This window comes from Mustela nigripes, chromosome 7 (assembly GCF_022355385.1).
Source record: "Mustela nigripes isolate SB6536 chromosome 7, MUSNIG.SB6536, whole genome shotgun sequence".
In the NCBI taxonomy this organism is placed as follows: domain Eukaryota; kingdom Metazoa; phylum Chordata; class Mammalia; order Carnivora; family Mustelidae; genus Mustela; species Mustela nigripes.
In genome coordinates this window covers 22,223,041-22,246,485 of record NC_081563.1, presented here as the reverse complement: position 1 = coordinate 22,246,485, position 23,445 = coordinate 22,223,041, and the positions used below count along the sequence as shown (strand labels likewise).

The following is a 23,445-nucleotide window of genomic DNA, read 5'->3' as shown; positions in this document are numbered from 1 at the left end:
CCAGGGTGCCTGGGTCACTCACTGGGTTAGAGCCTTGCCTTCAGTTTGGGTCATGATCCCAGGGTCCTGGGATCGAGCACCGCATCAGGCTCTCTGCTCAGCAGGGAGCCTGCTTCTCTGCCTACCTCTCTGCCTACTTGTGATCTCTCTCTCTGTCAAATAAATAAATTAAAAGAAAAAAGAAAGATTGAATCCAAGCAGCAGGTGCCCTCCCCCCAAGGGAAGCAACCCTCGTGGCAGCAGGACTGCCCTGGTGATGATGAGGATGGGGACGATGGCCGTGACATTGATAGTGCCAAGCCATTACTGAATCCTTCACAGTTGTCAACCCATTTCAGGCATGTTATTTCATCCCTGCAGTAAACTTGCTGTGACTTTCCAGATAAGGAGACTGAGACTAAGAGGCCGTTAAAGCAGCTTGCCCCAAACCACAGGGGTCGGGAAGGGGCTTCTGACTTACACAACACAAATGTGAATATCGCCTTCCTGTTTAGAGGCTTCTCATCAGTTCTTTTACTTGGGAATGTGTCACCATGACCCTGAGGCCAAGTTCACGGAGCTGAGGTTGCCTTCTCTTGATCCTCAGCAGTGGAATTACTTTGCCATTATTTTTTAGTTACCAGATTTTTATTTCTGTCATGGGAATATCCAAGAGGGCGAAGGCAAATTATGTTTGTTCCAAGTCTCACATAGCAGTTAGAATGTCAGCCGACAGGTTTGCCAGGAAGTCACTGTTGGGACTAAAACTGGAACCATCACTGTGCCTGGGGGGGGGGGGGGGGGCGGGGACCCCCGGAGCCCCCCGGGGGGGGAAAGGGGGGGGCGGGGGGGGGGGGGGGGGGGGGGGGGGGCGCAGGACATCCGATGACTCCCAGAGGAGGAACAGGACTGCAGCATGGGGCGCCTGGGGGGCCTGGTTGGTTAAGCATCTGACTTAAGCATCTGATTCCAATTCAGGTCTTGACCTCATGGGTCTTAATCTCAGGATCGTGAGCTCAAGCCTCACAAAAAATTAAGAATAAAATACCACTGCAGCAAACCTGCAAAATGCAGTTACTGTGAGCATGCCGCCCCTCCCTGATTTCACCTCGGATGGGGGCAATACTCCGCTTGGCGGGACAGTTGCCTCTCTCAGTCTTATTTTCCCTCTGACAGTTTCTGGAGGGCAAAGCCGCATGCTTTTTGGTTTTCTCCTCCCTTCCAACAAATCTTCCTAATTCCTGCACTTCCTAATGTTTATATCACCACACCATTTATCAAACATGCCTTTGAAATTCACCTTAAACAGATTGTTCCCAGAGGGAGTGGGTGGTACTGATTTCTCCTGTATTAAACTGATAGGAAAGGGGGGGAGAAGTTTCTTCGCTCTAATCTGTACCAGGTCCGACATGCCTAAGAATGGCCTCCCTTTAATCCCTACAACATTCTTATAATGATGCCTTCCCAACTCTATAGTATCTTGATTGCCCATGGGAGACATTTAAATAATGGTTTTTAAAAGAGAGAGAGAGAGAACAGTTAGTTTCTGGTATGAATCTTTGACCTAAGAAATGGGATGCTTTGGTTGATAAATGGCCAGCCTTCCATGAAGAAAACCTTTGATAGATGACGTCCTTCAACCAGGAGCTCTCCCCCATGGCAGTGCTTTCTAGTGGACGCTCTTCATTGTAGAGATAGAAATTCTGCTAATAAGAAATTATTATAGGGGCTCCTGGGAGGCTCAGTGGGTTAAGTCTCTGCCTTCAGCTCAGGTCATGATCTCAGGGTCCTGGGATCAAGCCCCACATCAGGCTCTCTGCTCAGCAGGGAACCTGCTTCCCCCTCTCTTTCTGCTTGCCTCTCTGCCTACTTGTGATCCTCTCTCTGTCAAATAAAATATTTTAAAAAAAAGGAAAGAAATAAATTATTATATATCTTTCCAGATTATTGACTAATCCGCACTTCTGCCAGGAAAGGAGCACAGGGAAGAATGTCCTTTGAGGAAGTTCTCAGAGGTGGCATTTAAATCAGGGGTCAGCACGCTACCACCCATGGGGCAAATCTTGCCTACCATGTATTTTTATAAAGTTTTATTGGTACACAGCCACATCCATTTGTCTACAGATTTTCTTTGGCTGCCTTCACACTACAACAGCAGAGCTGAATCGTTGCAAAAGAGACGATCTGGCCCACAATGTCTAAACTATTACCTCTCCGGCCCTTTATAAAAGAAAATTTTCAAACCCCTGATCTAGACAATCCAGGATCTCACCAGCAAGTTTTCTCATCACTCATTGAGGATCTTGACCCAAGTAAACCTGTAGGTTTCTTTCTATTGATATATCCAGAGAGGAGCGATTTTCTGCAGAAAAGCAGAGCACACCGGGAATGGCTGAGACCCGGACAGATACATCATCCATTGAAGTGCTCACTTGCGGGACAGAGAGATAGTAGTTCAGGAGTGGCAAGCCCAAAGCCTACAGGTGCCAGGCAGGTAACATAAATTACAGGAGGCCAGGTGGAGGCTGTGGTCTGGAGAGCATGCCCTCACCTTTGGGGCAGTTCCAGCCGGGGTGGCCTTGCAGGAATGTGGGCCCAGTGTTACCAGACCCTCAGGATTTTCCAGGACCTCCTGGAAATTTGTTTTTGTGAAGTTCACTAATACTTAAATGGTGACAGCTGGTTAAAATTTAAAATAAAATAGGAAGAAAACTAATGTAACACTGTACATTAACTACACTAAAATTAAAGTAAAATAAAAATAAAATTGGGCATCCGCACAAAAGCCAGCACATTAATTTATCATTAACAACATTTAGAAGCTACTCAGGGTGTCCTTCAGTGGGTGAATGGATAAACCACAGTCCACCCCGTACCACAGAACATTTTTCAGCGCTAAAAACAAATGAGTGATTAAGCCGCAAAAAAACATGGAGGAAACTTCGATGTATTTCCTAAGTGAAAGAAGACAGTCTGAAAAGGTTACATATTGTATGATTCCAATAATATGGCATTCTGAAAAAGACAAAACTATGGAGACAGTAGATCAGTGGTTGCCAGGGGCAGGCAGAGCACAGAGGGTTTTTGCCACAGGGATCCATTCTGGATAATAAAATAATGGTGGATACTTGTCTATACATGTGTCAAAACACATAGAGTGTAGGACACCGGAGTGAATCCTAAGGTAAACTATGGAGTCTGGGTGGCAACAATGTGGCAAACATGGGATTTCTGATTGTAACAGATGTGGCACCTTAACCACCTTGCCAGGTGAATGGAAGAGGAATGGGTGTCCCAGGGGAGAACCGAAGTATCATTACCAGAATGCAGGCAAGGAGGCAAAAGCAACAGACTTCCATGATACCCAGTTACCCAAGTTATCGAGGGCTTTTTCAGTTCCCTCTTCTCTGCCCCCATCCTGTGTCAGATAAGAAGATTCCAAAACACCAGGCAAGTCATTACAAAGATGCTCTCGTTTATACTGAAGTACAAACAACTGAGATTGTCCATAAATATTGAGGACTGTTGATGGTAGACAGCTCTGTCTTAGTGGGAGTTTCCACACGAACAGATCAAAATGAGAGCAAAGTTCTAGAACTCGTGACAGTCATTAAATGCTTCATGTTTTAGGTAGGATGTAAGTGCAACAATTCTTTGGGCTGAAATCAAGTTTAGCATCTTATATTAAGAAGATTAATTAGCTAATGTTTATAAAGTACTGTGCAGATATGCCCTTTTAAAATGCTAAGTATTCTAAAAAGCTACATTGTAGCATTTTACTAAATGTAAAAGATCTAACATTCATCATTTTTTTTTTTTTTTTGGTACAGGTTGGCAAAGATTCTTTTGGCAATGATTATATAGAAAACTTAAAACAGAACGATATTTCTACAGGTAAAATGGCATCTTTTTTAAAGTTACTTTTTATGACTTTCCCCTGGGATCTGGCTACAAGAACAGTTGAATATAGAATAGAATTATTAGATCCTCCTCTGGTGGCCAGAGAATTTTTATGCACAGCCTTGTCTTGTCTTACTTAAATGTCGTTTGGTTAATTCTTTCATGTATATTCCTCCAGATGGGAATAAAATGATAAGAGGTTACAAACCTTCATCTTGTAGAAATGTTTCCAAAAGCAGGTGACAAGAGAAAACAGGTGCTGTGTTCACAAAAGATATTTTAAGAAAAGTCATTGAATGTCACGGCTGGAAATGATCTTTGAAACCACTGAAGCTGATGCCATTGTTGCACAAAAGAGAAATTGAAGGCCAGATTGGTTCTCAACGTGTCCAAGAGCACACAGCTAGTTGGAGCCAGAGGCAGGAGTAGAATGCAGGTCTTTGGCTCTATTTCAAGGCTATTTCGCTGCTGCGAAAGGCCGCCTGATCAACAGTGCCATTTACACTCCAGACCATGATTCTTGATGAGATGCAAAGCTTATGAAGAAATGCAACCGAGTTCATTGTATAGGTTTGACCTTTAATCTCTCAAGTCTATCATTTCTTTCACTGAAGAAAAAAAATGTGATGGTCTAGGAACATGCACATGTATCCTCTATGAATAATGTGGATGAATTGGAAGGGGGGTCATTCGTAATATAGAGCAAAGGTACAACTAAGCATAAAGGCTTCTGTCTTCCTCACTGTATAGGTGATGGGTATAAATTAGCAGTAATTGCTTATTTCTTTTATCATTCCAGATGGTTAAAGGTTAAAAAGTTTTTCCAAAGATGAGTGGTGCATTGAAATCGCTAAAAGAGATTATCCATGCCAGGCTGTGTGTACATGATTGTAATTTCTTTTTTCTTTTAGAATTTGCATATCAGACTCAAGATGCTGCTACAGGAACTGCGTCTATAATTGTCAATAACGAAGGTACGTGTTTCGCATATTGAAGTGTCATTTCATGAAGCAGTTCATGTCCAGAACTAGGGCAGGAGCATCGATTTTTACCATAATCCTATGGGTCTCTTACCATACCATCCGGCCCAAGGCCTCAAGTGTGGTTCCTCCCATCTAACTATGCATATTTCCCTTTATTTGTACTTCCCAACTTGATCATTTAAATATGAAATTGGCCATCCAATACACGGAAAGTATTACAGTTGCCTCTGAATAATTTTTATATGGTGAAATGTCCCATTATCCTTCTTGTGAATGCAGCATTGATATTTGTCTCTAAAAGCAGTTAAGTATTCATCTGTCATTCCAGTTATACTAGGTAAATAAATGTAAATAGATAGGTGCACAAGGAAGTTAATGAATCATATTTATAGAATATTTACTGAGCAAATGGCAGCAACTAATTACTTCTAAGTTATCATTAGTGTTCAATTTTGTCTGCTCTTTAAACGGCAATCAACCCTCAAAAGTCTATATATACAGCTATGTCTGTCTGTCACAGGGCCTTGCGACAGTTAAAACATTCGTCTTGAAAAACAGTAACTTCCCTTTACCCTGCAGTCAAGTTTTCATCATTTCTGCCAACTATGTTAAATATTTAAAAAAAAAAATTTTTTTTTTTAAAACCTATGTGAAATTCTTTAATTCAGAATTAAGGACCAAGCATTTCATGGGGCACTTCAGACAGAACCTGGGGCATCGTGGGCAGTCAGCATGCATTTTGTGGAATTATGATTTGTCAGAATATGTCTTTGATTTGTAATATAGTTTCATACAACCGTTTCTCACAGAAGATACGGTATTTTTAGCTCTACTCTCATGATCCCAAAGTGGCAATAACAACAATTAAAAAATGTATTCCACTTAAGGCAGATTAAAATTTTCACTCTAACAATAGACAGTCTGTGTTCATTACATGAAGCTACATTTTAAGTAATTATTGCCGCCAACAGCAGTTCATTCCCTGTCTTCAACCTTTTTTGTGTTCTAGGGGTATCTTTGAGCTCCATTTCATCCTTTGCACTTTCCATGCAAAGATGTAGTTTAATATTGTGTATTGAGTGCCTGTTACGCTAGAACTTGTCTGATTTATTTATCGTATATGGTAATACCCTTGAGACTATAGATTGTCCTAGAAGAGCTAACACAAATACCCAGAGAGGGGACCATCAGCCCCCTTAAGTGAAGGAATGAGTAGCAAGGTAAAGTAAGGAGTTCAGTTTTGACAAGTTAAATTGGTGGCAGGAATGGTCTTGCCATCTGGCCGTGTCTACCGGACAGCTGTCGGTTCAGCCAGGCCAGAAACAGAGATCCAGGAATCAGCAACACAGAAACACCAGTTGACTCTAGCAGAGAGAATGAGGTCACTGAAGGAGAAAAGGAAGGAGAAGGCTGTCTTTCAGTGTGTGGGTACTTTGAATTTTTCCAGTACCAAGATTGGGTTTATGCTAAACCATCCCCACTTTATTAAGTCCTCCTTGTGGCCAAGAGACACATCTGTGGTAAGATGATAGGCTAGCATGTGTTCTGTGTTCAGAGGTAATTTTAGGACATGTCTATACAAGATCAGCACGAGCAGCCTGGAGCACAAAAAAGAAATGAGTGCTACAACTCATCCCTCTAGATCAGAGCCGTCCAAAAGAAATATCATGCAAGCCACAGACATAATTTGAAATTTTCCATGAGGCGCAGTTTAAAAAGTCAAAAGAAATAGGTAAAATTAATCTTAATATCATCACTTAACCCGATATATCGAAAATATTCTTTCCAACATGTAATCAAAATGTTCCTAAAAACGAGTGAGATATTTTGCCTTCCTAATTTTTTTTTGTACTCAGTCTTTAAAATCTTCTATGTACTAGGTGTTATACACAACTAATGAATCGTTGAACACCACCTCGAAAACTAGTGATGTACTGAATGTTGGCTAACTGAACATAATAAAAAAAATTTTTTTAAGATTTTATTTATTTATTTGACAGATAGAGATCACAAGTAGGCCGAGAGGCAGGCAGAGAGAGGAAGGGAAGCAGGCTCCCCACAGAGCAGAGAGCCCGATGCGGGGCTCAATCCCAGGACCCCGGGATCATGACCTGAGCCGAAGGCAGAGGCTTTAACCCACTGAACCACCCAGGCGCCCCTTCTGCCTCTGTTTGATCTGATGCTGCCTAAGTGAAATACCCCTCTCTCGACCTTAGGTGATCTGGCACAATATCCCATCTGCTACATATTACAAAACATGTTTTGATTTTCGGAACATCCTAGGTGCACACGCAAACTGACTGCGTACCACAGAGCCTTGGTTTTCAATGTTGGGCAAGTTTGCTCCTGTTCATACACATCATTATGACATCTGTCATTTCGGATTTGGAATCTTTACCACCTGCTTTGTACCCGTCATTTTTAACTGTTAGGTATCACCTTCCAGCTAGTTTTCTTTGTATATAAGAATATTGATAGGGGAATTATTTTTTTGATTTTACTCAAAATGATGAGAATAATATTAATCTTACAGAGCAGGGATCCACAAAGATAGAGCGGAAAACTAGAATTTCACCCGAATCACCTAGAAATGTGAAAATTAGTACTTATAACACATTTAGTATAATGACTTTGTAAGGGTGATTGTAACATTGCAGAATATCATCACTTGGCTTTTAATATAAATATGCGGAAATTCTTTATAGGCCAGAACATCATTGTTATAGTGGCTGGAGCCAATTTACTTTTGAATACCGAAGACCTGAAGAAAGCAGCCAGGACCATTAGCAGAGCCAAAGTAATGATCTGCCAGTTAGAAATAACTCCAGAAACGTCTTTGGAAGCCCTGATGATGGCCCACAGCAATGGAGGTGATTTTCCGTATTTGTTATTCTTCCTAGAAAAGCTTTTGTCACTGTTTTAGTGAAAAGTAGTCTTTCAAGTTAAGCAAAGCAGTCCTTTCCCTGGAGTGAAACATGCTTTCTCCCACCCGTGAGATTCACGTCTCTTCTCGTAGTTCTTGATAGTGTTAGAAGGGCTTACAGATAGCGTAAAAAAGTAACCTGGGTAGCACTACTGATATCCCACGATATAAATCCTCATTCTAGTTAGAAATAATACAAGTAGCGACTAGAACCTCAGAAGCAGCCCAGGGCCCAACAGCAGAATGATGGCTTTTCCAAGAAGCAGAGGCCAAGGTGCATATCATGCATGTATCGTGACCAGACAGGTGGGTCTATTTTGATAAATGTCTCTAGGAATTGAAGCTTAGCTCTTTCTCCATTTTCTAAAACTCCATCTCTGCTCTATAAACCACAAAAGAGTATTTATATGTAGTATTTTCTATGTTGTCCGTGGCCTTTAAGCAGGGAGTTGGTTTTGTTTGACCTTCAATTTTGGAAATTTTCAAACATACAAAGGCGGACAGAATGGCACAGTGAAACCCTTCACCCAGCATCAACAATTAACCAGCACGTGGCTGAGGTTGACTCATCTGTCCTCCTACTCACTGCCCCCCTTTCTCCCCCTGCAAATCACAAACTCTTTAAAAAATCCAAATAGTTTCTTTGTGTTTGTTTCTTGCTCACCATTGACTCGTGGGCAAAGCATCTTCTGAGTTAGAATCCCATTTCCGTTCCTTTTTAGCTTTGTGGTCTCTCCGGAATTATCCGACGCTTCTGAGCCTTGTTTGTGAAATGCTTATAGAAGAAATACTCCCCTGCAGAATTGTTCTTCTAAGAAGGAAACAAAATAAAGTAAAACATGATGCTGAGCATGACATAATAAAATAAAATCTCAATAAATCCCAAATAGCTTCTCCTTTTCACTTCTCTCTTTAAATTTAAAAATTAGGGTAATATCCACATCTCAACACCATTTGGTCAAAAAAAAAAAAAAAAAAAAGCAAAATAGAAAGTCGCCAGTCTAAAACAATAGCTTCCTTCTGATATTGCAACTGTAGTTCTGTGACTTACGAGAAGCTCTTGGACTTTTCCGCATGAAACTTTCTCGTCAAGATACAAAACTAAAAGAAGGGAAGAAAAAGAACATTAAGTGTGTGTGTGTGTGTGTGTGTGTGTAAGTGACTACTCCCAAAGTCGACAGCATTCTGCATAGCAATGAAAGTAAGTTACTTGAAATGATTTTGTAGAGAATCTTTACATGTATGGCCAGATTTAACAAATTTTCCTCTTGGCAAAACAACGTGCTGTGGCAAAATTCTCACTGACATTTAATGTATTTTTAATGGACTTGAAGCTGTCAGAAAGAATTTGAAGCCAAAACCCATTTGGTTACATTTTCCCAGGGTGTCACAGAGAGAGCCTAATGCTTCTGGTAAGCTTTGCCTGCACTGCCTTCATGTGAATCACGCAGTGTGGATACAACATGCCACTTTATTCACACTCCTGTCTTGCTTTCTGTAGGTCAAGGCATATTCTCAACTAACTCCATTTCCTACTCTCGCTTGCTTCTCAGAGATCACTGTTGCCTCTGTCCTAGTCTAGTTCCTTGTTAGCTACTCAGCCTGTGGAGGAGAGAAAGGTGTGGACATGGACACCACGGCTGAGGATCTAACCTGTCGCAGGTGACGCTGGAGTTATCCAGAGGGACAGACGACCTCGGGCTATCATTTGGGTGGGCAGCTGGAGGGCCTGGGGCGTCAGGAACCGGCAGGGGTATGGGGGCACATGGATGGCCCAGGTCTGGATCTCAGGGTCGTGAATTCAAGCCCTGCATTAAAAAAAGGTGGGGGGGGGCAGGTAAGGAGCAACGGGCAGGGCTAGTGATGGAAAGCCAAAGAGCACTAGCCAACTTCACCTTTTTACTAAGAGCCAGCATGTCTGAGTATAAATTCCATGCACTCTCATATGAACTTGACCCTCAGAAAAACCTTACGACAAAGATACGGCAGGCATTATTCTCCCCAACTGAAGGCAGGAAGATAGACTTGGAGAGTAAGTAATTAGCTCAACCAGGGTCAGTGTAGAAACCCAGATTTCAGAAGCCAAGACCCAACTTCTAGGTCCTAGAACACACATTAAATAAAGAAACTGCCCCATCCCGTTGACTCCAAGGAACTGAGCCTTCATGGAGAAAAATAAAATCCGCGACCGTAACCTTATTCAACATGTGGCCTCAGCTTTGAGTGTTTTCGATACTCTCGAGCGCTTCCTGCGATGTGTCCCTTACCTGCTCCCATAAAACACACACATGCGCGCTCACACACACACACACACACTCTGCTGACTAGAACTCAGCTGGTCCTCCCTTGATAGTAACCAGCCAGAAGCAGCTTCCAATTCTATACCGTGTGTGTGTGTGTGTGTGTGTGTGTGTGTGTGAGAATTTACTGTGTTTTCATTCTCACATCAGGGAAGAGTGATACAATGAAGGGAGCACTGGTTTGAGAGTCATAAAATTTGGCTTTGAATCCAGAATCCATCCCTTAGTAAATGGGGGACCACACGCAAGTCAGTCAGTTCTTCGCTCTGGGCCTCTGTGAAACAGGAGAACAGGTCTGCGAGTTCTCCCAGCTGCTTTCTGTCAGGATGTATGAACGGACTGATCTCGGAGCAGAGCCGGCAATGCTGAGAGATGTGTCGGGCGCTGCGTGGCCTGTCCACTGCCCCATGAGACTGCCTGTGTGCTAATCAGCAGTATTCCATCTATGAGAAAAGTGGTAAAATCCCCCTCCTCCTCTCCCTCCTCCTCCCACTCCTCCTCCTCCTCCTCTTCCTTCCCCTCCTCCTCTGTGGGTCTGTTATCATAGCTCTCTTACCTGCCCTTCTTACAAGTAATGAACTCTGAGTTAAACACATTGTATGACTGGCTTATATATAGTTGCTAAAATACAGAGGGAAGAGGAAACCCCCCCCTTGCCAGCTCCGGCTTTGATCATATGATTTCAGAACACTCTGTTGTCTTCACCTAAAGGAAAGCACTGGTTTTAAACAGACCTGCAACACCAGAGATGAACCAGTGGCCCTCGAAGGCCCCCCCTCCTCTCCGGGTCGTGATGTGATGCTCGAGGCAGGCCCCCAGCAGGGCTGCTGCTGCAGCTGCTTGTGATGAAATTACGCGTGTCGGGTCTGGTCTTTCTATCCATTTCAAAGCAAATGGAACATTACAGGAACAATTATAAATAATTGAGATTATAAGATCGCCAAGATTAAATTCTGGGTAGGACACAAAATATCTTTTGATGACACTGTAGTCCTTTCCTCTTTGGCAAAACCAAACTTCTTGGCTGGACACCTTGACTTTCACGGTGACATTGTCCAGCACATAGCCCAAGCTTTGAGTGTTTCTCAACTCAAACTCCCAAAAAACAAACCCTCGAGGGAGACCGCCAAGGCAGCATTTTGGTTACCGCAACTTCCCACAGTTTCTTTACTTAGGGTGACTTTCTTCCTGTTTCTCTGAGCTAGTTATTAAGGGCCTTCTTAACTGTCCTGCTCCTGCCCTCCATGGTGACACCATTATGAGCTCCCACCTCATTGTCCTGGCTCGGCACCTGCTCAGCTGCCCTCAAAGGCCTCCCCAGTTCCTCACTGACAGCACGCCATTGAGACAACCAGGGGTTTAGTCCGTCTGAGGTGGTCATGAACAATAATTACGTTGGGTGCTATCCGTCGCGCTGCAGCTCCAAGTTACTCCATGGTACAGCTTGTGTCTCTATTTTTACATGATTCCAGAATGATACCATTTTTCCCACTGTATCTATCACGAATGTGCATTTTTCTTTTTTTTTTTTTTTTAAGATTTTGTTTATTTATTTGAGAGAGAGAGAGCCAGGGGAGCAGTAGAGGGAGAGAATCCCAGGCAGACTGTGCTGAACAAGGAGCCCATCGTGGAGCTTGATCTCATGACTCTGAGATCATGACCTGAGCTGAAATCAAGAGTGGGACACTTAACCGACTAACTGAACCCAGGCACCCCAATTATACTTCCAATGCATTCTTCTTTGATTAGCAATATCTACTCATTCTTCGCATTTTTTTTTCACCAGGGTAAAGTGTTTATCCTTATTTATGGTGGCAGGAGCTGAACAAGAGTCATTTCTTTATGGCATTTTCATTTTTCCCCTAAATTTGGTTACTAGTCACTCTAAGCCTGTTACCATCCAGCAATTGTCAGAATGCTTTCCTTCAATAAAATACATGCAAAGAAGATTTGCTTTTATACAGTGTTTATGGTCAAATTAAATTGTAGGATTCCTCATTCCAGCAACCCTTCTTATTGCTTAAAATTCAGTGTAACTGTTTCTTTAAATGTGTTTTTTTAAAAGATTTTATTTATTTATTTGACAGAGAGATCACAAGTAGGCAGAGAGGCAGACAGAGAGGGAGAACAGGCTCCCCGCTGAGCAGAGAGCCTGATGCGGGGCTCCATCCCAGCACCCTGAGATCATGACCTGAGCCAAAGGCAGAGGCTTAACTCACTGAGCCACCCAGGTGCCCTAAAATGTGCTTTTATTGAGGAAAATTTCAAATATATATGGACATACAGAGAACAATATGGTAAGCCCATATATACCATCACCTAGCCTCAACAATTCTCAACATGTGCCCAATTCGGTAGCATTTACACCCCAATGCACTATTCCCCCCCCCCCCCCACCACTGCAACCTTGGGTTCTATTTGGAAGCACCAGCCAGACATTATATCATGTCATTCACAGTGCGCTTGGGTTTTGATGTAAGATATTGTATGTGTTTTAAGAATGTTGTCTTTGCCTGGTGTATACCAGATAATCTCTGGGCAGATTGATTCTGGAACAATCAGTTGTTTGGAACTAATCCTTTTGGAACTAATCCCTTATTAGTTTAGGGAGTAACGTCTCGGACTTTTTTCTCTTCTATGCAAGTGTATAAATACAAATACACATGTAATTATGCTTTGTTTCGTTAGAAAAAAGAGGGGGTCATGCTGTAGATTTTATTACAAAACTTCCTTTTTTCACTTACAAATTATAGAAATCTTTCTGTAACAAAACAGAGATCTGCTTCATTCTTTCTAACCACAGCAGATTATTCCATTAGAGGTTTTGTTGTTGTTTTTTTTTTCCCTAACCATTCCTGTCTGTTGGAAGCTTAGGTTTCTTTTTGTTTTTTGTTTTTTTGTTTTCTCTGTTAAAAACAGAGCTGAATATCACTGGACCTCATCTTTGCATCTTTGCCTGTGTATGTCTGTAGGATAGGTTTGGAAAAGAAATTGCTGGATCAGGGATCTTTTGAGATAAAATGGAACTTTTATAAGAATGGCTTAGTGCTGGGGCGCCTGGGTGGCTCAGTTGGTTTAGGGCTGCCTTTGGCTCAGGTCATGATCCCAGGGTCCTTGGATCAAGCAATAAATAAAATCTTAAAAAAAAAAAAAAAAAAAAAAAAAGAATGGCTTAATGCTGTTTTTCCATACTGGTAGCTTGTTCTACCCTGTGCCCAAATGCCTTTGCATACAGATTTGGAGATCACAATACATGAGAAGTGCTTTTTCAGTTCACCATTTGAAGAAAATAGGGAGCAGTGTATTTGTCCTGGAACCATAAAAAGTAAATGGAGGTGTTGCATTACTGGACATTGAGGGCCTTTATGCAAATCGACATCTCTAAGACCTTCCAGAAGTGGGAACACCCATGAGAGACTGTTGCCAGGCTACAAATTCCAACAGAAGACAAAAGAGATGGGTGGACAGGCGGGGGTGTCGGGCTGTGTGTGAAGGACAATATAATAACAGTAATAATCCCTTACATTTGTACAACACTCTACAGTTTACACAGGGCTTTCACACCCGTTTTCTAATTTAAGCTACACAGTAACCTGTATAAAAATATGAGCAGCCAAAAATATACCATAGAATCTCTGTGGGTGGACATTCTGGATTCTAAAATAATACAAATGTGGGAATCGTGTTAGCCTGTAAACCACTGGACAAAATCCACTGACCAAACCAAAATGTGAAGGCCAAGGAAGGTGTGGAAGGAAACTAGCTTCATCAGGCAGAAGTACTGGGCGGTTTCCATCAGCCATGCTGATGAGTGTCTCCCCAAGAACGTGGAAGAGCCACTTGGGGGAATTCATCCGTGTGTGTGTTCCCCAAGAGATTCTGATCACTGGATTTGAGGTGAAGCCCAAAAGTCATGCACTCTAACAAGCCCCCTTAGTGATGCTGGTGTGCAGCTCAGCTTGGGAGCCACGGTTCTAGAAGGGTCTCTGAGACCTGCAGCTGGAAGATTTGACTCTATGGGTCAGTAGTAGGTTAGGGTCACTAAACACATAAGTCAGTGGACCTGGGTAGAGGAAAAGACGACCACCCAATCTAGTTGGGTCCCCCGGTGGATTAGCATTTTGACAAAGGGGGAGCTTCCTGTGTGTGGAATCTCTAAAGACTTTCAAAAAAATATGTATTTACAAAATTCCACCCCAAAGCCTGTTTCAAAATATTGTAAATCAGGATGGGGCTTGTGCTGCCATGAACAGAGTCCTGGCCTAGAGAGATGACCGAACACTGCGCTTAAAGCTGGAGGACCCCAGATGGGGTCGTCCAGCTTAACCACGTCCTAGCGTATGACCTTAGACCTCATCTCTCTGAAACTCACTTTTCTCCTCCGAAAAATGTGAACATTTTTCTGACACTGTAATGCTGTGACGTTCTCATTTTCCCTGTGTCTGCTATCCCCCTCCATCTCCTTCTCTCGTAGGCTCCTAGTATGAGCTAGCTCTCAGCTTTGGATTGAATTTCTGCTCCTTTCTCGGGCTTTCCTTTATACTTCCAGATTGCCAAGAATGTAAGCTTCTGTGAAAAGTGTATGTTCGGAGCTGGTTCAGTTGGTGGACCATGCGACTCCTGATCTCGGGATTGTGGGTTTGGGTCACATCTTTGGTGTAGAAATGACTTAAAATTAAAATCTTTTTTAAAAAGTCTATGTTTGCATGAGTAATCGTGATATATTTGAGAGTCATGCATAGGTGTTCAAAACCTAGATATGTACGTGAAATTCCTACGTCCTGTTCTTACCAGGGAATTTTTTTACTTCTTCATTATTTCTTTCCTAACATCGCTCTTTTTCTTTCCTGGAAAATGGATATATGAACAAAAACATTCATACCAGCCTGAATGTTCACAGTCATATATGTCCTTTCACACCACAGCATTTAAAATTTTCTTTAACGTTGTTGCCCTTTGCCACAACTTTGTGATCCCCTTGCTTGTAATACTGTCGCTTGCCCTTGAAGTTGAAATGTTGTAAAGTGAAAAATGGAGGAAATACAAATAAGAAGGGGTTGGTACTAGGTCGCCGTGGAGATTGAAATCGATTCCAGACTTTTCTAAGGTGATTGTTCATCTAATGGGGGAACTGGCTGCACAGGGGATTTCCCTTACTGGCTGTAAGTGCACCATGTTAAAAATGATGACCACTGGGGTGCCTGGGTAACTCAGGGGATTAAAGCCTCTGACTTAGGCTCAGGTCATGATCCTAGGGCCCTGGGATCGAGCCCAGCGTCAGGCTCTCTGCTGAGCGGGGAGACTGCTTCCTCCTCTCTCTCTGCCTGCCTCTTTGCCTACTTGTGATCTCTGTCTGTCAAATGAATAAATAAAATCTTTTTTTTTTTAAACCTTTTTTTTTTTAAAGATTTTTATTTATTTATTTGATAGACAGAGAGAGATCACAAGTAGGCAGAGAGGCAGGCAGAGAGAGGGGAGGAAGCAGGCTCCCCGCCAAGCAGAGAGCCCGATGTGGGGCTCGATCCCAGGACCCTGAGATCATGACCTGAGCTGAAGGCAGAGGCTTAAACCACTGAGCCACCCAGGCACCCCATGAATAAATAAAATCTTAAAAAAAAAAAAAAAAGACCACTGAACCCCCTTTCTGTTCCTCTACAGTGAAAACATTGTTCAACCCAGCTCCGGCAGTTGCTGACCTGGACCCTCGCTTCTACACCCTCTCAGATGTGTTCTGCTGCAACGAAACTGAGGTAAGGGCAGAACATTTTGCTCAGTCCGTGAGACTCCAAGGGCTTTCATGCAAGTGGATAAAGCAAAGAGGCAAGACTAACCACATTAGTTTGATCGCATGTAAATTCTTGGACCCAGTGAAAACAATTTTCACTACCTGGGATGTGGAAAAAGGAAGTTAGTGACTCCTAGGGGGGAAACAAAAAGTTTATCTGAGTCATCTCCATAATCTGTTACTTCTCAAAAACCTCAGCTAATTTTCGTCCCCTCCCTGCCTTCATGCTGTTGGTGGTTTGTTTTCTTCTTTAATTCTGTATTCTATGGATTGATTAGCACTAGAGTTGCTAGATTTAGCAAATAAAAACACAGGTGCCCAGTTAAATGTGAATTTCAGATATACAACAAATAATATATTAAATGTACTTCTAGTATGAAATGACTTGTTCAGTGGGTCCAACAACCCTAAGTAATATACAACCCCTGAAGCATTTGCTGCCTTCTCCTGTGAAGACCCAGGGGCCACGGGGTGGACAGACAAAGTTGCTCCATTGATGCCACAGGAAGGACCTCGGGGCCCCTCTGTTAGGAGAACACCCTCTCCGTCATAATGGTCATAATGGACAGAGCCGCCTAAGACATCTGCCAACACATTCAGACTATGCCATTCATTCTGGAGCATTTTAGGAAGAAAATTTCAGTATCTCTCCCTTCCTTAGACAGACAGTTTTAGGCCAGAGCTCACTCTCAACACTGGGAGGCAGGACATACGATACAATGCAACATGCAGAGAGTGAGAGTTAGTAGTGAAAGAACGATAATAGTAATTGTCTGTGTGGTTCAGAGGCTGAATGGATGTTTCCAGGATTTCCTGACCTGCCCTTTTGCTAATTGTATCTCTCAGGACATGAAGTAAACAAAAAGGAAGACTGCCACAAGGAAACTTAAGTTTAACAAATCACAATAGGTTATGCAATATTTTGGAGCAACCATCATGGCCAGGCCTTGTGCTAGGAGAAAGGGATTGTGGGAAATAGTTACCATTAGTAACTATTAGTAACTAATAGTTACCATTAGTAAGAAGTTTGACTACCCTCCATTGCCAACTGGCTTGGATTTGCCTGCTACATATTTGCCGAGCCTATATTTATTCTTCAAACACTCATCACTGTTCCAATTATTTATTAATTTGAAGTCACACAATATCCCTTCTGGTCCATTCTATTGATTGAGGAGGAAAGTCTGCCCTCACGCCCCACCTCTCCATAGAAGATTGTCCTTGTCATGGTGTGAAAAGAGCATATATGATGTGATATGTATCGATAGAGTTATCTTTGAAAATTACCATCTGTTATATTGTACTTGCATATAGTTGGCATCTAGTAAATGCTTTTTCAGTGAGTGAACAAATGAACAAACTTTGGTCTTTATGAAAATTGATCTCAAACACTCAATGGAAAAAAGAAAAACTTTAAAAGCTTAATGCTCTTATGGATGACTTCTAATCATGATAATAATGTAAATTCATACTTTAAGTTACTCCATCTGGGGACATCTGGGTGGCTGAGTTGGTTAGGCATCTGACGCTTGATTTTGGCTCAGATCATGTCAGGGTCCTGAGATCGAGCCCAGCATCGGGCTCTGTGCTAGGCATGGAGCCTGCTTAAGATTCTCTCTCCCTCTCCCTTTCCTCATCCCACTGCTCTCTTTCTAAAAAAAGAAAGAAAGAAAGAAAGAAAGAAAGAAAGAAAAAACTCTGCTCCACACATGAACCGTTAACATATAAATATACAGGGGTGCCTGGGTGGCTCAGTGGGCTAAGCTGCTGCCTTCAGCTCAGGTCCTGATCTCAGGGTCCTGGGATCGAGCCCCACATCGGGCTCTCTGCTCAGCAGGGAACCTGTTTCCTCCTCTCTCTATGCCTGCCTCTCTGTCTGCTTGTGATCTCGTCAAATAAATAAAATCTTTAAAAAAAAAACACATATAAACATATAAGAGACAATGAAAAGATACAAGCTTAGAATCCATATAACTCCACAGATCAGAAAGGGAACAGAATCCTAGAGTGTTCAGCCCTGAGTGTGCTAGAAGCAGGTGTAGGTGGTGAGGACCTCCAGTGGGTTATGGGCATGAGAAATTTGCTCCAATGGGAGACTGGAGCAGTGCCCACCACTGGGACTCGAGATGCTAGATCCCGGCTAAAGTAGAGGAATCTGCTAGGCCTGCTACCTGGCACTACAGCATTGTGCAAAGCTACCAAGCTGAGGCGACAGGAGGACAGAGGTACTGCCTGTGATCAGAAAGAAATGAAGCCAACTGCTAACTTGGTGACTGGGAATGTGACCAGATGGGCAACATCACCAAGAACAGGAACTCCATATTGCCAACATAACACCTACTTGGCTCTGGTTTAGAGACCCTTGAGGAGCTGGTGGATGCAACTGTGAGCCCACTGGAAAGGCAGGGATAAGCCTAGTGGGAGCTGAAATATGGGATTCCCCAACCCACAGACAGCAACATGAGCCTGCAGATGAAGAAACATAATGTTCAAGAGTTCTCCAGCAATTCAAGTACTGAAACAATGCCCAAAAGACTTTAAATACGATTGAGATTCTCATTCATTAAAAAAGGAGAAAGTTAAGTGTGAAAGAGACACAGGATCGAAGCAACGATGTGTGAATCTGAAAAGCAGTTAGATATCTTGAAAATGAAAAAAAAAAAAACCTTTGAAATTTTTCTATAAAACACTCATGAGGAAGATAAACATTAGACTGGAAGGAAGAATTGGTGAATTGAAAGAGAATTCATCAATTCACAAACAAGGGAAAAACTCAATTCACCAAGAAAGTATCACAGAAAGAATTTTTTTTAAATAATAAGGAGGAATTTAGAGAAAAGTATTGCCAGAGCAGCTCTAACATACACCTAATTGGAGTGAAAGAAGAGAAGGGAGGGAACTGGAGAGAAGCGATATTAGAGGAAATACTGCAAGGTGTTTTCTGGAGCTGAAGAAGGGCATGAGTCATCGGATGAAAAGTGTATTAAAAGTAACACATGGGACACCTGGGTGGCTCAGTCAGTTGGGCGCCCGACTCCTGATTTGGGCTCAGGCCATGATCTCAGGATCGTGGGATCGAGCCCAGTGCCGGGCTCCACACTCAGCACAGAATCTGCTTGTCCTTCTCCCTCTGCTCCTCCCCCTGCTTATGCTCTCTCCCTCTCTCTCGCTCTCCCTCTCTCTCTCAAATAAATAAATAAGTAAAATCTTAAAAAAAAAATCACCTGAGATAAATGGATATAACTCTATAGTAACATACATTTTAATGGAACTGCATAAAATGAAACATAAAGACAAAAATATTGGGGCCCCTGGGTGGGTCAGTTGTTAAATGGCTGCCTTCAGCTCAGGTCATGATCCCAGGGTACTGGGATCGAGCCCCGCATCGGGCTCCTCGTTCACCAGGAGGCCTGCTTTTCCCTCTCCCACTCCCCCTGCTTGTGTTCCCTCTCTCGCTGTGTCTCTCTCTGTGTCAAATAAATAAATAAATAAAATATATTTTTTAAAAAGAGACAAAAATATTTTTTAATGGCCAGAGGGAAAAAAAAGACAGATTACATATAAGTACTAAGACTATCCAATACTTCATTGCTTGCAAAAGGGGAAAATGGAAAAATTGATATCCATAAAAAGGATAATAGATTTTTTTAACCTGTAGTATATTTGCAATATATTCATAGTGAGTGGTATACTGTCCAGTTCGACAGAATAGAGCCACAAATATCAATGCAAGTGAAATTATATGAAGGGAAGAAGCACACTGTCAAATAATATATATGAAAAACATAATTTACCTTCTTTAAAGAGAAATATCTGAAGTAAATAAAGTAACACATGAAGATTTATTAAAAGTGAGTGGTAGGTTCATGGGTGTTTGTTGCATTATTTTTTATGTTCAGGATCCTTTCATCAAAGAATAGTTTTTTAACAGGTTTTTAGAAACCACAAGAATTCAGTGTTTCTGAAAATAGACCATCTAACCCCATAGATGTAAGTGATCGCAGTAATGAAGATGGGTGGAAAAACTTATGAAAAGAAAACAGAAGGGGTGCCTGGGTGGCTCGTTCAGCATCTGCCTTGACTCAGGGATCGAGCCCCACATCGGGTTCCTTGCTCAGCGGGAAACCTGCTTCTCCCTCTGCCATTCCCGCTGCCTGTGTTTCTCTCTCACTATCTCTTTCTCTGTCAAATAAATAAATACAATCTTAAAAAAAAGAGAGAGAGAGAAAAGAAAGTCAAGAAAACAGAAGGTGGCCTCAAGACATAGCCATCTTGGACAGAAAGGGTCTGCGTAAAAGCCGCTTCAGGAACGGCACATGGTGGAGTGAATGAAACCTTTGATGCTGGGGAAGACCAAAGCCCAGAACGAGGAGACTCTTCGGGGTGATGTATAGGCCCCAGGCAGGGTTAATCCGGACATGTTCAGAGCAGGCACAGGAGAAACAGGCCCTTCTTAGGAAGAAATGGAATACAGAAAAGACAGAATTTAGTTATAAACGTTGTGAGTCCAAAAGTATCCTACAATTCATCTAGTCTAGTAATTTTGCAGCCACTAATTTCAGAGCTGGAGAAGGTCCCCAGAGGTGCCTAGGGGATGAGGAAGCAGGGCTGCAATCCTTCCCCCCTACTTCGGCCAGAGCCCTTTTCACGCTCTCGGAGAGAACTGTGGCCCTGTGCGGGCCCCTCATTCTACAGACTGTACATGACTTCGGGGAAGCCCCGGGATCAGTAAGCAGCAGACATCTCCTGAATGTTGCGCTCTCGGCTACATCAATGACCCTCCTACCCGGCTTCCATCTTCTTGAGCAAAAACAAACACAAGAAATGGGTGTTGTGCAAACATGGGAAGCCGTAGCTAGTAATAAGAGAGAGGCGTTCTGGCCCAAGAGGGGCCTAGAAGAATTACGGCCTTAGGTGTGAAATTTACGAGCGTGATTTATATCAAAATCACTGGCAGCGGCCCCTCCCCTTCTCCCGTCTTCCCTCCCCTCTTCCTTTCTCCTGAAGAATTCTTTGTTCCCTCTAACTCTTTTTAATGAACATTATCACACATACACACAGAAAATCTGGAAGAACAGTGCAATGACCCATCATCGACTGTCCGCCCAGATGGTGGTTAACGTTTGCTGTGTTGCTTCCTCTCTCCCCTGTGTGTGTTGCTTTTTGTTTTTGTTGAATCGTTTCAAAGTTGCAGGTAACATGATAGGTGACTCCTAACTACTTCAGTGCGCATCTTCTAAATGGAGCCACAATACCGTGATCACACTTGAGAAAGTAGTAACAATTCTCTATTGTCATCTAACATCCAGGCCACATTCAAATGTCCCCAGTTGTCCCAAGAATGTCCTTGAGAGCTCCTTTTTGTTGTCATTATTACTGGGGTTTTTTTTTCTTTCCCTGAGCCAGTAAGCATCAGCGTTCCCCCTGGCATGGGTTGTTATGCAGAAGAAGGGAGATGTTTTCTAAGAAAAGCAAATCTAATCTGGAAGTGGACCCAGGTCCCTGTTCTCACCACTGTTTGCTCTTACTTGTCCATATCCCAGGCTGAGATCCTAACTGGCCTGAAGGTCCACAGCCTTGCAGACGCCACGCGGGCTGCTCTGTTGCTCAAGGGAAAGGGCTGCCACGTGGTCATCATCACCTTAGGTGCCGAAGGATGTGTGATGCTGTCAAAGACAGAACCCATGCCAAAGCACATTCCCACCGAGAAAGTCAAGGCTGTGGATACCACGGTAGGTTTGAAAATTTCAGAATCATTTCTGCCCCCTTGAACGTCATCACTGAGTAACAAAGATCCTGCACCTGAATTTTTGGTCATGGGGTAAGAGCCGGAAGAGGTGATATGGTAGACGAGAAGAAAACCCAGGCTGGGGGACTAGATCTTAATCCTTCCCTAACAGGCTGGGAAACTTTATCCAAGTCTTAACCTCTCTGAGCCGCAGTTTCCTCATCCATAGGTGAAGGTAGCATTATACCTGTATTACCTGTATTCATGCATTGACTCATTCAGGAAATATGTACCAAATCCCTGTTGTGTGCTGGTCATCTGTTAGGTGCTGGGGCTATAGCGATGAACAAGACAAAGTCTCTGTCTCATGGGACTTAGACTGTGGATGCTGTAGCAATTCCTGGTTCTTACAAGGCTCTCGTAAGAGCAAGGAGCACTGGCTGGCAGAACTCATTCTTTTAGCCACAAATAACAGCTAATGTTTACTATGTGCTGACTATGTCTCTTTTGCATACATCTCATATAATCTTTACAATGGTTATAAGAGGCAGGTTACTCTCCTCGCTTTACAGATTTAGAAACCTGCTCAGGACCATACTGCTAGGACATAACAGCGCTGGGGGTTCAAAACTCAGCCCGTGGACGCCAGACACTTCTTATGTAAGGCACCGCATTAAGGACAAGCAGGTCAAGTAGACAAGTCACAGCCCAGAATGGAGTGGAAAGAAAAAAAGTTAGGGAAAAAAGCTCAGGGCTCTTCTAAAACTGGGAAGCTAAAAATTATTTGCTTGTGGCCAAGAATTGAGAAGAGCCAGGAGTCTGCCAGGGAGGCTCGGTCAGTGAAGCCGCTGACTCTTGATCTCAGTTCAGGTCTCGATCTCAGGGTCATGAGTTCAAGCCCCATGTTGGGCTCCACACTGGGTGTGGAGCCTACTTAAAAATTATTTTAAAAAGAGAGAAGAGCTGACTAGCAAAATAAGTAAGTGTCAGGGACCCAAAACCAGAGTTGAAGAAGAATAAACATTTTAAGGCTCTTATGTGTAAGAAATTAATGTGTAATTATTTGTAAAATATATTTTGGTTTTTATGCTTCGAAAAAACGTTGAGATGTGGGTCATTTATCAAAATGGAGCTTTGGCGAATCTGATGAAGTTATGGGTGCGAGTATGCTTTGAAAAACAGGTAAGTACAAGGAATGCTTTTATAAAGTGAAATTACACCCTGGTTGCCTTCACAGTGTGCTTGATCTGGCATTTGACAAATTATACTTGGTGTTGTCATCCCCTTCATACTGAGTCATTTTGGAAACCATTAGTTTTTTTCCTATTCTGTCAAGCAGTCACCTGAATTTGAGAGGTTCCTTCTTAGTTCTGAAATCGACCCTGCATTAGACTAAAACTAGTCCAGGTCCTGAACTAGAGCAGAAGAGTTCACTCTTCCTTTGTTGAAAATGAAGGGTCCTAATAAATAAAAAAAAGAAAGGAAGAAAATGAAGGGTCCTGGAGTGGGGGGAGGCGCCTGGCCAGTTCAGTCGGTAGAGTATGTGACCCTTGATTTCAGGGTCTTGAGTTCAAGACCCATGTTGGGCATAAAGCTTACTTAAGGGCACCTGGGTGGCTCAGTCGGTTAAGTGTCTACCTCCAGCTCAAGTCATGATCCCAGGATCCTGGGATCAAGCCCCGCATCAGGCTCTCTGCTCAGAGGAGAGCCTGCTTCTCCCTCTGCCTGCCCCTCTGCCTACTTATGCTCTCTATCTTTCTGTCAAATAAATAAATAAAATCTTTAAAAAAATAAAAAAAGAGGAACTTAAAAGAAAAAAAAAAATCAAAGAACTCTTAGCAGAGGAT

The 23,445-nt window shown here is 42.7% G+C and overlaps 1 protein-coding gene across 3 annotated transcripts in view; it reads left to right on the top strand.

Annotated features, from left to right (window-relative positions):
* RBKS (ribokinase) overlaps nucleotides 1–23,445 on the top strand; it is an 84,510-nt gene that overhangs the window by 23,503 nt on the left and 37,562 nt on the right. For 2 of the 3 annotated variants that reach the window (XM_059405356.1, XM_059405357.1), the window contains exons 3-7: nucleotides 3,810–3,873; nucleotides 4,791–4,853; nucleotides 7,568–7,732; nucleotides 15,744–15,835; nucleotides 21,414–21,602. In XM_059405356.1, the coding sequence (XP_059261339.1) occupies nucleotides 3,810–3,873; nucleotides 4,791–4,853; nucleotides 7,568–7,732; nucleotides 15,744–15,835; nucleotides 21,414–21,602 (573 nt within the window). The remainder of the gene's footprint in view (nucleotides 1–3,809; nucleotides 3,874–4,790; nucleotides 4,854–7,567; nucleotides 7,733–15,743; nucleotides 15,836–21,413; nucleotides 21,603–23,445) is intronic. The other variant, XM_059405358.1, reaches the window with a different exon arrangement.